Source organism: Trichosurus vulpecula (assembly GCF_011100635.1).
Source record: "Trichosurus vulpecula isolate mTriVul1 chromosome X unlocalized genomic scaffold, mTriVul1.pri SUPER_X_unloc_1, whole genome shotgun sequence".
Taxonomy (NCBI): Eukaryota; Metazoa; Chordata; class Mammalia; order Diprotodontia; family Phalangeridae; genus Trichosurus; species Trichosurus vulpecula.
Window position 1 is genome coordinate 8970602 of NW_023494377.1, and position 12778 is coordinate 8983379.

Below are 12778 nucleotides of genomic sequence, written 5' to 3' on the forward strand. Positions count from 1 at the left end.
GAAAGAATGTGGTAGGTGCCTTCTTAAGGAGTTTAACTATAAAAGGGAGGAGAGATACAGGATGATAGCAGGCCAGGATGGATGGATCAAGCGAGGGTTTTTTAAGGATTGGGGAGACATTCTTGTGTTCATAGGCAATAGAGAAGCAGTCTAGATAGGGAGCAACTGACTATTAGTGAGAGAATGGGGATGATAAAGGAGGCAATCTTCTGAAGAAGATGGAGATAGAATGGGATCACTTGTGCACATAGAGGGGTTTGCCTTGTCAAGGAAAAGGGCCACTTTTTTGTGAGACTGAGGTGAAGGAGGAGAGAGTGGAAGAAGGCACCTGAGTGATGTAAAATTAAAGAGAGGGGAGAAGAGGGAGCTCTTTGGAAGTGGCTTTAATTTTTTTCAGTGAAGTATGTGGCAAGGTTTTCAGCTGAGAGGGAGGAGGGTGGGGGAGCCATGGGAGGCTTGGAAATGAAAAAGTTTGGAATAGCCACTGTTGTGTGTGGAATAGGGAAGCCATTAAGCAGGTATAAAAGGATTGCCTTACTACAGTAGAGGAACATAAGCTTGTAGGGGACCCAGTAAGCCTGGTTTTGCGACTTTCTCCATCTTCATTCAACAACATGTGAATAGACGCATCTTCATTCAACAACATGTGAATAGACATGAAGGCAGTGGATGGAGTAATTCAAAGTTGGTGCTTGGCAAGGAGTGATCAGTGATAGGATAAGGAGGCAAAGAATTCGAGTGTGGAACATAGTGTAGAGTTGAACTGGTTCACTAAAGGGTTGAGATAGGGAAGGGAAAAGAGTGTGTGTAGTCAGTGCAGGGGTGATGGTCTAGGAAAGAACCAAGAGATTAAAGTACAAAGTAAGGACAAAGAACAGGGTTATCAGGCAGAGGAAAAGATGGAATAATAAAATATTATGGTCTGATAAAGGAATTTTAGTTATGCATAGTCAAACAAAACAAATTCTCCCACTGTCCATGTCAAAAAATGTGACTCATTTTGCATCTTGAGTCTATCGCCTCTCTGTCAAGAGGTAGGTGACATGTTTCATCATGATCCTCTGGAGTCCTGATCATTCATCATTGTGCTCATCAGACTTCTTAAATCTTTCTAACTTGTTTGCCTTTCCAATGTTGTTGTTACCGTATAAATTGTTCTCCTGATTCTGTTCAACTCACTCTGCATTAGTTCCTACAAGTCTTCCCAGGTTTCTCTGAAACCATCCCTTTCATCTTTTTTTGGCACAGCAGTATTCCATCACATTCATGTACCATAGCTTGTTCAGCCTTTCCCCAACTGATGGGCACCTCCTTGGTTTCCAATTCTTTGCTGCCACAAAAAGCTGCTATATTTTTGTACGTGTAAATCCTACCCCTCTTCCTTTGATCTCTTTGGTGTATAAACCTAGTATTCCTCGATCAAAGGGTGTGCACAATTTAATAACATTTTGGGCATAGTTTTAAAGTGTTTTACAAAATAGCTGGAACAGTTCTCAGTTCCATCAACAGTGTACTACAGTGAGCCTGTTTTCCCACAGACCTTCCAGCATTTGTCATTTTCCATTTTTTGTCAACTTCGCCAATCTGGTGGATATCATGTGGAGCCTCAGAATGATAAGCATTTAGTAAGCACCTACTTTGTGTAAGATGATGGAATATAAACCAAACAAAGAAATAGCTTAAAAGCTAATGTGATTTTCAGTAGCATTAAAAGTATAGTATCTTGTGCTTGTCTGGTCAGATCCTATCTGGAGTATTAGGGAGCCATATAATATTTTGGATCAGAGGCTGTATGTAATCAGGGTTTGGATTTAAGAAGATTCTCAGGTCATACAGATCTGGCCCTCCCCTGAAAGCTTGTCAAGCTTCAAGGCAGATCCAATCATACAATTAATCAATATGTATTAAGTGACTACTATGTGCCAGCGTTGGTGATACCAAGGCAAAGGCATTCTAGTGAACACTTTGCTGACCTTGACTTTTCTTCTGGGGACGGTTTTGTGGAATTTTCAATCCCCTCTCTCCCCTCCAAGGTCCCCTTTGCTGGTTTGAAAATGTCAGGGCAGCACAGGCCCAGCTGCAGGAGAGGCCTGGCTCCCCCTCCTTGCATAACCCTCTATTCTGAGCCAATATGGTAGCAGGACCATTCTGTGTCGCCCTGAGAAATTGGGCAATTTATCTGAATTCTCTGACCCAGTCTCATTTCTCCAGGCAACCACCATCTCCCCTGACCTGGATCCACCCCCACAATCCTCTCCTGCCCCTCCCTGTATCCTCTCCTGTACAGACCGGACCCTCCTTCTCACTGGCCCTCAGCACCATTAGAATTCCAACATCTCCTCCCTCCCCCTCCCCAGATAAAGAGCCTGGGAATGGGAAGGGGCTGGTGATACGGGTACTTTTATTTCTCTTTCCCTTCCTTTGTCTGGAGGTCTCTGATGTACATTCTCAATTGTTTCTGCCTCTGGTTTTCTCAGTCTCCATCTTTGTACTTCTCCCCAGGCATGCCTCTATGTCTCCCTTCCCCTCTGTCTCTGCAGCTGGCTCCGTCTGGACTCTGCCTGGGAGAGGTGGGTAGGAGGCAGGGTTAGCAGTCCATGGGGTCTCCTCTCTGGCTTGGGGGGTGCCAGAATCCCTGATACCATCCTCTCCCAGCCCCACCCTGGCTCTCAGGCGGTGGGCAGGGGCATCCCTTAGAGACTAGGCTTGTTTCCCCTCCCCTTCCCACACACCCTGAGAGCTTGGGGGCTCCCTCTCTATAGTGCTGCAGGCTCCTGGGAGGATTCTCTAGATGTCCTTACAAGGAGAAGTGGAGGGAGGAAGAGAGGGAGGGAGGGAGAGTGGGGAGGCAGGCAGGGATGGGCAGGGGGAAGGGAGGGAAAAGGAGGGAGTGAATGAGGAGGGAGGAGAAGGCTTGGCTGGGAGAGAACAGCAAGGCTGGAGGGAAAGTTGCTGGAGAAAGGTAAGGCTGCCCCCCCGCCCCAAGTCACTCACGATAGATACACCACACACACACACACACACACACACACACACCCCATCACAGAGGGGCAGGTATACAGAAGCACTTCAGTGCCGCACAGATACACCTGACCACCAATCCTCTTTTCCCAGCCTTCTTTCCCCCTCCCCTTTTAATGCAGACACACCTGGATGCTCCAGAGATACAGGCGAGCAGGAGTCAGCGCTCTAGCTGGTCATACAGAAGACCACTAGCTTTCCCCGCAGAGCTGCAGGTGGGTGGGCAGGCAGAGCGACAGACCTACACACACACACACACACACACACACACACACACACAGCTGGCACTCTTCCATCCCATCCCCCTCCCCTGCTTCCCGAATCTCTCTGGGCTCCCTCCCTTCCCTGGGATTCCAAGCAGGGTGGAGCGGGAGTGGGGCAAGGGTGCTGTCCTGGTTCTAAGGAACCTCCTGACCCAGAATTGAAATTGAGGTAGGTGTGTATGTGTGTCTGTGTTTGGGGAGGGAAGGAGTGGGGGTGGGGGCAGGGATGGGGTGGGGAAGGGCAGGGCACAATACTGATGCTATGTCTCCTACTATTGGAGCAGTCTGGAGATTGGGCAAATGTGTGTGTGTGTGTGTGTGTGTGTGTGTGTGTGTGTGTGTGTGTGTGTGTTTTGAGTGTTTAGCTGAGGATTTATGTGGGTGGTAGATTTGAGTTGGGTTGTCCACTGTGGTTTCTGTTATGTATATGTTGTATGTACAGTGCTGTGCAGATGTATGTTTGAGGATGGAGCCACAGAATCATAAAATGTTAAAGCTGGAAGGGAGCCACCCTCTCATTTTTGGAGTGTGTGTGTGTATGTGTGTGGGTGTATATGTGTATGTGCCCATGCGCGTTCATGCATTTGTGTGGGGTGTCTGTGTGTGTGTGTGTGTGTGTGTGTGTGTGTGTGTGTGTGTAGATTTTGTGGCAGCATCAGACACTGGCGATGTAGCTTTCTCCACCCCGCCTCTGTCCAGACTCAGGCATGATGTCTCCCAGCACTGAATGCGTCCTTACCCCAGGGGGGCTGGTCTCCTTCCTTGGGGGTCTGGGATTCATGGGGTCAGAGAGGGGGTCCCTCAACCCTCTGTAGGGGGAGGAGATCAGCTGGGATGTGCTCTTCCAATCCGACTTCTCATTCTGCCCCCAGGCCAGCTCAGCCCCTCTATTCCCCCAGACATGCTGCTGGGCTCAGGCTGGAAGAAGAGGACCGAAGACATTGGCAAAATCTACGACATCAGAGAGAAACTTGGGGCGTAAGTGTTGGCAACTGGGAGTGGGATGACTACCTTGGGCTTTACTGACCCTTTCTTCCCAGATAGCATTTCTTCCACCTCTGGACAGATGTTCGGCCTCCCTCCATCAATGACTCAATCCATGGGCATTTCCACAGCTCCTCCTCCAAATCTCCTGTTTCTCTGAGTCTCTGTCTTAAGGCCCTTCTCAATTTCTCTGCCCCTGCCTTTGCACCAGAGCCATGGGCTACTTTGGGTGGGGAGAAGGTAAAGGCCAGGGCTCCTGCTTCACTCTTCTGTAATTGGGGCCCTCTGATTCCTCTCTGTTTTTGTTTTGGATTCTCTCCTATTAGATGTTCTCGATTAAGTAAGGGGCTGGAGACTATGGGATCAGGGGTCCTTGGGGTCCTGGATAGAACCAAGAGGTATCTTAGAGATCATCTAATCCAACCCCTTCATATTACAAGGGTGGAAACTGAGACTCACACCTAGATCTAGAGATGGTAGGGACCTCAGAGGCCATCAAATCCAACCTCCTCATTTGACAGACTAGGAAACTGAGGCCCAGGGAGGTAAAGGGACTTGTCCAGGGTCATACAGGTAGCAGAGGTGAGATTTGGACTTGGTTCCTTTCAATTATACTAGGCCATCTCTTCCCCAGGGTATTGGTGTCCCTGAGTTGTGATTTGCAGCTTGTCAGGTGCACCTGGCCTGTCAATGGTTCCATTGAGGCATAGGGTATCTGCTCCTTACCTCCCAGACCTTTCTTTTCCACAGGGGAGCATTCTCGGAGGTGTTTCTGGCCCAGAATCGATGCTCCAAGAGATTGGTGGCTCTCAAGTGTATCCCGAAGAAGGCTCTGAGGGGGAAAGAGGTGGCTGTAGAGAATGAGATCGCTGTTCTCAAGAAGTAAGGACATGGCAGAGGGATAAGGGGATGATTGGGGTATACCTGGATGTGTAGGGGGAGGGAGTGGTAGAAAAGGAGCAAGATTGGAGATATATTGGGGCAGTAGGAAGATCTTCACTGCTCTCCCAAGAGGCTTTCCAGCCCAGTCCCGACTGGTCCCAGTGTGTCATACTCTGTGTGTGTGTGTGTGTGTGTGCGCGCGCGCGCTGCGTAATGGGGAGGAAAGAAAAGGGAGGAAAAGAAAAGAGAAGGATGGAGAGGAGAGAGGGGAGAAGGGGGAAGATGAGAGGAAGGAGGGGTAAGCAGGGGAGGAAGGGGAGGGGGGTGAGAAATGAGAGGAGGGTTCAGCCCATTCCTCCTGGGGACTGGTTATTTTCTGCCTAGGTCAAATATTTCCTGACTCCTGGTCTTCCTGCCAAGGAGGCCTGCCCGGGGTGGGGGCTCTGTGTATTCGGGGTTAGCACACTGAGCTTACAGGCTGGGGAGGGGGGGCTGTCTAGGACCCTGAATAGAGTAGGGCACATTTCCTGTGGCCATTCCAATAACTGTGTGACTGTGGACAAGCTGTCTGCCCTCCCTGGGCCCCTGTCAAATGAGAGGGTTGGTCTTTGCAAAGCTCCAGAGTTGGGATCTTAGGATCTGATGACCACATTGAGAAAGACAGGTCCTGAAGTCTCATCTTTGGGAATGAATAGATTGGCTTGAATGGAAAGAGCTGGGCAATTCATCTCCCATCCAGGAGCTGATCAATTTCTCCCCAGATGAAGAGATTTCAGGAGAGGGCCTCACCTGCAGTGTCCCTAAGGGGGGGGGGGCGCCCCAGTCCATGGCCCTGACCACATCCTCTGTAAAAAGACACAGAGTCCTCACAAAGGCTCCTTGACCTGTGGGCTCATGGAGTTGAGCGGAGAATTCCTCCTGATCAGTATCCCCCCATACCCCTCACATCCTTACCCCCACACTCATGCACACATATATATGTACTATGTATGACTTTGCATCCCTGTCCAGGGTTGCCTTAAGAGTAGCATGCATTGATTTAGGGGACTCTGAGAAGGAAGCCCACCCCAGCAATCATCCCCGATTTGGCCAACAAACATTTAGTATGGGCATCTATTATGTGACAGGTACTGGGCTAAATGCTGATAATGCAAACAGCTTACATTCTCCAATTAAATACAAAACATATGCAAAGTTATCTTTTCTGAGGGGGCACTAGCAGTTTGGGGAATCAGGATAGACTCTTCCTCTTGCCACAGTGATGACGGATGAAATGTCTGGGTTTAGAGGACAGGGGGCCAATTTGCTAGAAAAGAAGGGGTGTGGATGAGACTAATGTTCAGTAAACCTGGAGGGGGTTGGGAGGAGCTAGATCAGGAAGGGCCAAATGAAAGAGTTGGGATTTCCTCATCAAAGCAATAAGCCCTTCCTATATGGGTGACCTTGGTCGAGTCCTTTCCCCTTTATTGGCAGGGCGAGTGGCATGACCTGTGTGTTAGGAATATCACTTTGGCAGCCATGTGGAGGATGGCTGGAGACAGGCAAGACCAGAGGCAGGGAGGTCAATTAGGAGACTAGGCAATAATCTAGGCAGGAGGTGGACTAGTCTGGGGCTGTAAAGAAAAGAGGCAAGATTAGAGATATATTGTGGCAGTAAAATTGGCAAGAACTGGAAAATGGACTGAGTGATGGACCATGAGCTAGGTGGCACTGCAGTGGATAGAGCACCAGGTCTGGAGTCAGGAAAACTCCTCTTCGTGAGTTCAAATCCAGTCTCAGACACTTCCTAGCTGGGTGACCCTGGGCAAGTCACTTAACCTTGTTTGCCTCAGTTTCCCCATCTGTAAAATGATCTGGAGAAGGAAATGGCAAACTACTCCAGGATCTTTGCCAAGAAAACCCCAAATGGGGTCATGAAGAGTAGGACACGACTGAAAAATGACTGAGTAGAGGATGACCCTAAGGTTTTGAACTTGGGTGACTAGAAGGATGGTAGTGCCCCAGACAGAAATAGGGAACTTACAAAGAAGGATGGATTTGGAAGGAAGAGAATGAATTCAATTTGGGATATGTTGAGTTTGAGGTGCTTATGGGATGTCCAAGTAGAAAGGTCTAGCAGGTAGTTGTTGACACAGTCACCTACATAGGAATCATAGTCAAACCCATGGGAACTGACGCCTAAAATATTACCATTAGATAGTCATTCCTTTGGCAAAAAGCCATCCCTTGTTAAGATGCAATAGTCCCTTTGTAGAAGTTGTGTCCTAGGCTCCGTCAACCATTGGCATCTCATACCCTTTTCTAAGAGGAGGTTGTGTTGGGGAAAGGGGCAACAAGGGGAGTGGGAGGAATAGAACAGCAGGAAAGAGCACTGTTTGGGGAGTCAGTGGACCTGGGTTCAAATTCTGCCTTTGTCCCTTCCTATATGGGTGACCTTGGTCAAGTCCTTTCTCCTCCACTGGGTCTGTTTCCTTCTCTGTTAAAGTGAGGGAGTGAAGTCTAGATGAATTCTAATTCGTCTTCCAGCTTTAAATCTATGATCTGATGACTCTGAGCTCATCCAGGAGAAGAGGCAGTCTGGGGCACCAAAGATCAACTTAATAATTTTGCCCTGTGTATATTTATTTGTCTGAGAGAGACACACAAATAATCATAGTTTGTTTTTGTGACTCCAGTGGCTAGCACAGTGCATGGTAGGCACTTGATAAAATCTTGTCACATGTTGAGTTTGTGTTTGTGTGTGTATGTACATGTATGTATGTGTGTGCATGTGTGTGTGTATCCCTCTGGGTTTGTGTATATGTAGCTCTCTGTAGGTCTTGATATGCTCCTCCTCCCTGTCCCCTTCTCTGTCTTCCCCAGCCCCAATCCCCTCACCCCCTTGAAGCCCCCCTCACAGTAAACCCTTGCTGCCATTCCAGGGTCAGTCACCCCAACATTGTGGCTCTTGAAGATGTCCATGAGAGCAGCTCCCATCTCTACCTGGCCATGGAACTGTGAGGGGGATGGGGCACTGGAGGGGGTGGGGAGGGGGTAGCCCCACTGGGGATCAGGAGGAGGGGATGGAGCACTGGAGGGGGCAGGGAGGGGGTGACCCCACTGGGGATCAGGACGGGGGGTCCCCAGATGGTACCTGGACCAAATTCAATTCAGTAAGCATGATGAGGTGTTTCCTGTGTGTCAGATGTTATGCTAGGTGCAAAAATGAAACAATCTTTGCCTTTAGGTAGCTTCTGTTCTATTGGAGGCAGGTGGGCTGCTGCCTGGCAAAGCGGGGAAAGGTGTAAGCCCCTCTGCCCCCTTCTCTGCAGGGTAACAGGGGGAGAGCTATTTGAACGCATCATGGAACGAGGCTCATACACAGAGAAGGATGCTAGCCACCTGGTGGGCCAGGTCTTGGGAGCTGTCTCCTACTTGCACAGCCTGGACATCGTGCACCGTGACTTAAAAGTACCTGAGCTGAAATCTGGGAACCCTGAGCTGCCTTTCTCCCAGAGCCAAACTCACCCTCCATAGCCAAATGGAGGCCCCTCTGGCCTATGATTGGAACAGCCCTGTCTCAGCTCCTTGGGGAGAGCAGGCCATCTGAACTGCTTCTAGGGAGCTGAGAAATCTTGGGAGGCTGAGCAGGAGATGACCCCCAAGGCCCAGGCCTTGGATTTCCTTGCCCCAGGCCCAAACTCCTTGCCCAGACCTGGAACCTGGACTGCCCCCAAATTAGGAACTGGAGCTCCCAGGGGCCCCCTCAGATTTCAACACTGCCCTTCCTCTTCAAACTCCCTTCAAACACCCCACCCCCAGCCCAGGGTTAGGGCTCCTCCATCTCCTTCTCTGTGTTCTCTCCAGCCTGAGAATCTGCTGTACGCCACCCCCTTTGAGGATTCTAAGATCATGATTTCTGACTTTGGCCTGTCCAAGATCCAGGAGAGCAACGTCTTGGGCACTGCTTGTGGGACCCCAGGCTATGTTGGTGAGGGCCAAGGCCTGTGGGCATTGGTGGGTGGTGCCAACGGGTTGTTGAATGGTGAAGGGACTTTAAAAAAGGGAGCAAAGAGGGCTGGCCTGGGATCCAAATGCACAGTCCCTTGCATACCCATGGCCACACATAATCCTCTCCTCTGTGGGCTAGGCTGGCAGAGGGTGGTGCCAAGGGGACTGTGTTTTCTGCCTCTTGAGCCTTATATACCTGTGTCTCTGTGTGCTTGCATACCTTTGTTACTGTATGTATGTCCATCTGTCTGTCTGTCTGTCTGTCTTTCTCTGTGTCCGGGTGCCTGGCTCCTAGCCCCTGAACTGCTGGAACAGAAGCCCTATGGGAAGGCTGTAGATGTCTGGGCCCTGGGGGTCATCTCCTATATCCTGTGAGTTACTAGAGATGGGCATCTGGTTGTTCTAGCTGTCTGTCTACCCCTCAGCTTGGAGGCCCCTTCCAGGGGGTGGACAGGGGATCCTAAGATACTTAACCCTAACCCTTCAAAAGGTGGGGAGCTGGGAACTGAGGCTAAGCCTGGGGATGGGTTAAAGCTTAGAGGGTTGGGAAGTGGGACCCTGAACAGGTTCTCCTCCCACTGTTTGTCCCCTTCTCTCTCTCCTTCTCCTCTCTCTCATTCTTCCTGTCTCTCTGTCTGTCTGTCTCCCCTACTCTCTCTCTCTTCCCCCCGTTCTCTCTTTCTCTCTGTCTGTCTCCTTTGTCTGTCTCTCTCCTCTTTCTGTGTCTGTTGCTCTCTCCTCTCTCTGTCTGTCTTCTCTCTGTCTATCTCTCTCTGTCTATCTCTCTCTGTCTCCTCTTTCTGTCTGTCACTCTCTCTCTCTCTCTCTCTCTCTCTCTCTCTCTCTCTCTCTCTCTCTCTCTCTCCTCTCTTTGTGTCTCTCTCCTCTCTGTCTCTCTCTCTTTTATCTCCTAATCTCATCCCTGGTATTTTTCCTACCCCACACTGCTCTGTTCCCCCCAGTCTGTGTGGCTACCCCCCCTTTTATGATGAGAATGACTCGGAGCTCTTCAGTCAGATCCTGAAAGCCAACTATGAGTTTGACTCGCCATATTGGGATGACATCTCTGAATCGGGTGAGTTTTCGGCAGCTCCTGGCCCTGGGAGGATAGAGTCCCAGGGCTTTCCTGGGGGGGGGGGGGAGGGGATGGAGGAGGCCATTATGGACAGAGGGGCATTCCCTGACTGGGATCTTCCTAACTCCCAGCCAAAGATTTCATTCGGCACCTTTTGGAGAGAGACCCTGAGAGGCGGTTCAGCTGTGAGCAAGCCTTGCAGCATCTTTGGTAAGCACCTTTGGTAGTGGGTGGGTGCCCCGCTCTTCTTTTTCCCCCACCCCGACCCTCTGGATTCCCCCCCCCCCTGTCCATAGGATCTCTGGGGACACAGCCCTGGACAAGAACATTCTCAGTTCTGTCAGTGAGCAGATCCAGAAGAATTTTGCTCGGACCCACTGGAAGGTAAGATTAGAGGAGGCCAGAGAGGGTGAGGGGGACTTCTTCAAAGATGTTAATGGCCCCAGGCCCAGCTCTTAGTCTCTGTTCCTTAGTGGTGAGGGTAATTGAGCTACCTCCTCTCTGGGCCCAGTGGCTTGAGGGAAATATTTGCCTTCTGGACAGATTTGGGGGTGGCAGTGACTTGGGGACCCTGAGACAGATTGGGAAGAGGGATGAGGGCAAAACCAAGACTGATAGGCACTCTACCACACTCCAGAGGGCAATCAATGCCACATCTTTTCTTCGGCACATCACCAAGATGGGGCAGAGCACTGAGACAGATGGGGATGAAGGAGGGCAGCAGAAAAAGTGATGATGCCTCATGCCAAGTGGCCACTCATTCATCAAGGTATGTTCCCTCAGCCTAGTTGGGGGGCCCAGAGCAAGAGGACTCCTAAGCCACACAAACATTGAGTCCTGGAGTGGTTGCTTGGGGCTGGGCAAGGAAAGCTTCCTGGACAAGGTGGCACCAGAGCTGGACAATTGAGGATGGGAGAGGGGGAAGGGAGAGGGGGAAGGAAAGGCAGAAGACATTCCAGGCCAGGGGCAAAGTTTCAGGTAGGAATGAGCTTTGTTAAGCAGTCTGCTAATGAAGAGGGAAGTGAGAAAAGGTTGGCTGAGGAGGGTGGGGCCAGAGATCTCCCTTTGAATGTGTGGCTGAAAAGATTGAATATGATCTGGTTGATAAGCGGGAGCCACAGCATTCCAGCCCAGCCTTCTGGAAGAATTGGAGTTGATAGGTGATGGTCAGGGAGCTAGGAAAAGTGGAGCAGGGTTCTGAGCCTTAGTTTTTTTCTCCCATTCCCTGATTCAGAAATCCCTTCACCTGGAGCTGGAAGTGCTGGAAGAGGAGCCCGCTCCTTAGCTCTCATGGATGTTACCATCAATTTCTTTCCTGCCTGTGCCCTGAGTCCTCTCCTCCTCCTTCCTTTCCCCCACCCCTCTCAGTTATAACTATCTGTGCCTGGCACCCCTGCCCCGGCAATCACCGGGTCTCATAGTTTGGGCTGGATTGTCTGGATGTGTATGTGTGTGTGTATATGTGTGGGAGGCCTGGGGGCTGGAGGTGGAGGGGAGTCTGGGGAATCCCTCTGGCTTGATTTGAGACACTGGTGCTGTTGGGAGGCAGCATGAGGTGTTGAGGTCCCAGTGAAAGTGTAGCCTAGGAAGCTGGAAGGAGGAGGGGGCTGGAGCTAGAAGCTTGACTGTTGCTCCCATTCTGCTCCCCTTGGGGAGGTGGGGATGGGGGCTGGGCCTAAGATTTTCTTAGTTTTTCTGAAAGGGACCAATAAAGGGTTGGGGACTCAACCTCTTCATAGGGGAGGCAGTGAAGAGGAAAGTGGGGATGAGGGGAAATCAGTGATGGAGACTTTTGGAGCTAAAAAGCTAAGAGCTTTTAGACTCTTGGGTGAGCTATTTTCACAATCAGAGCCTCCCTTTCTCCAACAGTTAACATGGGTGGCAGACTCAGTTGGTCTATTAAAGTTCTGCCTAGCTCGAAATTCATTGCCTCCATGAATGGGGATCCCTTTCCCTCTTCCTTCTGGCCCAGGGCATGTCTGTATGTTTGTCTGTCTGTGGTCCTTCCTGTCCCTAGCAGCCCTAGCCCCCAGCATTTGCCCTTTCATCAAGCAAATAAAATTACTAAAAAAAAAAAAAGAGGAGGATGTGATCCTTAAAGGGGTGTGTGTGTGTGTGTGTGTGTGTGTGTGTGTGTGTGTGTGTGTGTGAAGAGAGACTTTACTCTTTTACTCTTTCCTATCCTGGCCTAAGCCCCCATACCAACTTCTTTCTCCCAACCTCCCCCCACCCCCAACTTTCCAGTTCTGGATTCCTGAATCACAATCACATCAACTCAGCCATTGTTCCTGGATAGGGTGTGTCAATCTATTTCACCAAGGCTCCACTTAGTGCCCCTTCCATCTCCTCCCTTAACTTTTTGTACCTAGGTCCTCCTCCTTGGTCACTATTCCCTTATGTATATTGTTTCCTCTGTTTGAATATAAGTTCCTTGAGAGAAGGGACTGTGTAACTTTTGTAATTTTCTCCTCAGCAACTACCGTAGCATTTAGCACCTAATAAATGCTTAATTCATGGTTTTTCATTCATTCATTCATTCATTCATTCATTCATTCATTCAGTG

At 50.0% G+C, this 12778-nt stretch overlaps 1 protein-coding gene across 4 annotated transcripts; it reads left to right on the top strand.

Annotated features, from left to right (window-relative positions):
- The first annotated feature begins 2876 nt into the window (after positions 1 to 2876).
- PNCK (pregnancy up-regulated nonubiquitous CaM kinase) lies at positions 2877 to 12281 on the top strand. 4 transcript variants are annotated; one of them, XM_036740408.1, is made up of 13 exons: positions 2902 to 2962; positions 3144 to 3236; positions 4157 to 4262; positions 5019 to 5150; positions 8072 to 8146; positions 8462 to 8600; positions 8997 to 9120; positions 9436 to 9511; positions 10103 to 10215; positions 10347 to 10425; positions 10512 to 10599; positions 10853 to 10984; positions 11450 to 12281. In XM_036740408.1, the coding sequence occupies exons 3-12, from the start codon at positions 4186 to 4188 to the stop codon at positions 10946 to 10948; spliced, it is 999 nt and encodes a 332-aa protein (XP_036596303.1). In that variant the 5' UTR covers positions 2902 to 2962; positions 3144 to 3236; positions 4157 to 4185; the 3' UTR covers positions 10949 to 10984; positions 11450 to 12281. The 4 variants fall into 4 exon arrangements, with proteins under 4 accessions (XP_036596305.1, XP_036596303.1, XP_036596304.1 ...); XM_036740410.1 differs by lacking the exon at positions 3144 to 3236 and having other exon boundaries at positions 2877 to 2962; XM_036740409.1 differs by lacking the exon at positions 2902 to 2962 and having other exon boundaries at positions 3119 to 3453.
- Positions 12282 to 12778: the final 497 nt, after the last annotated feature.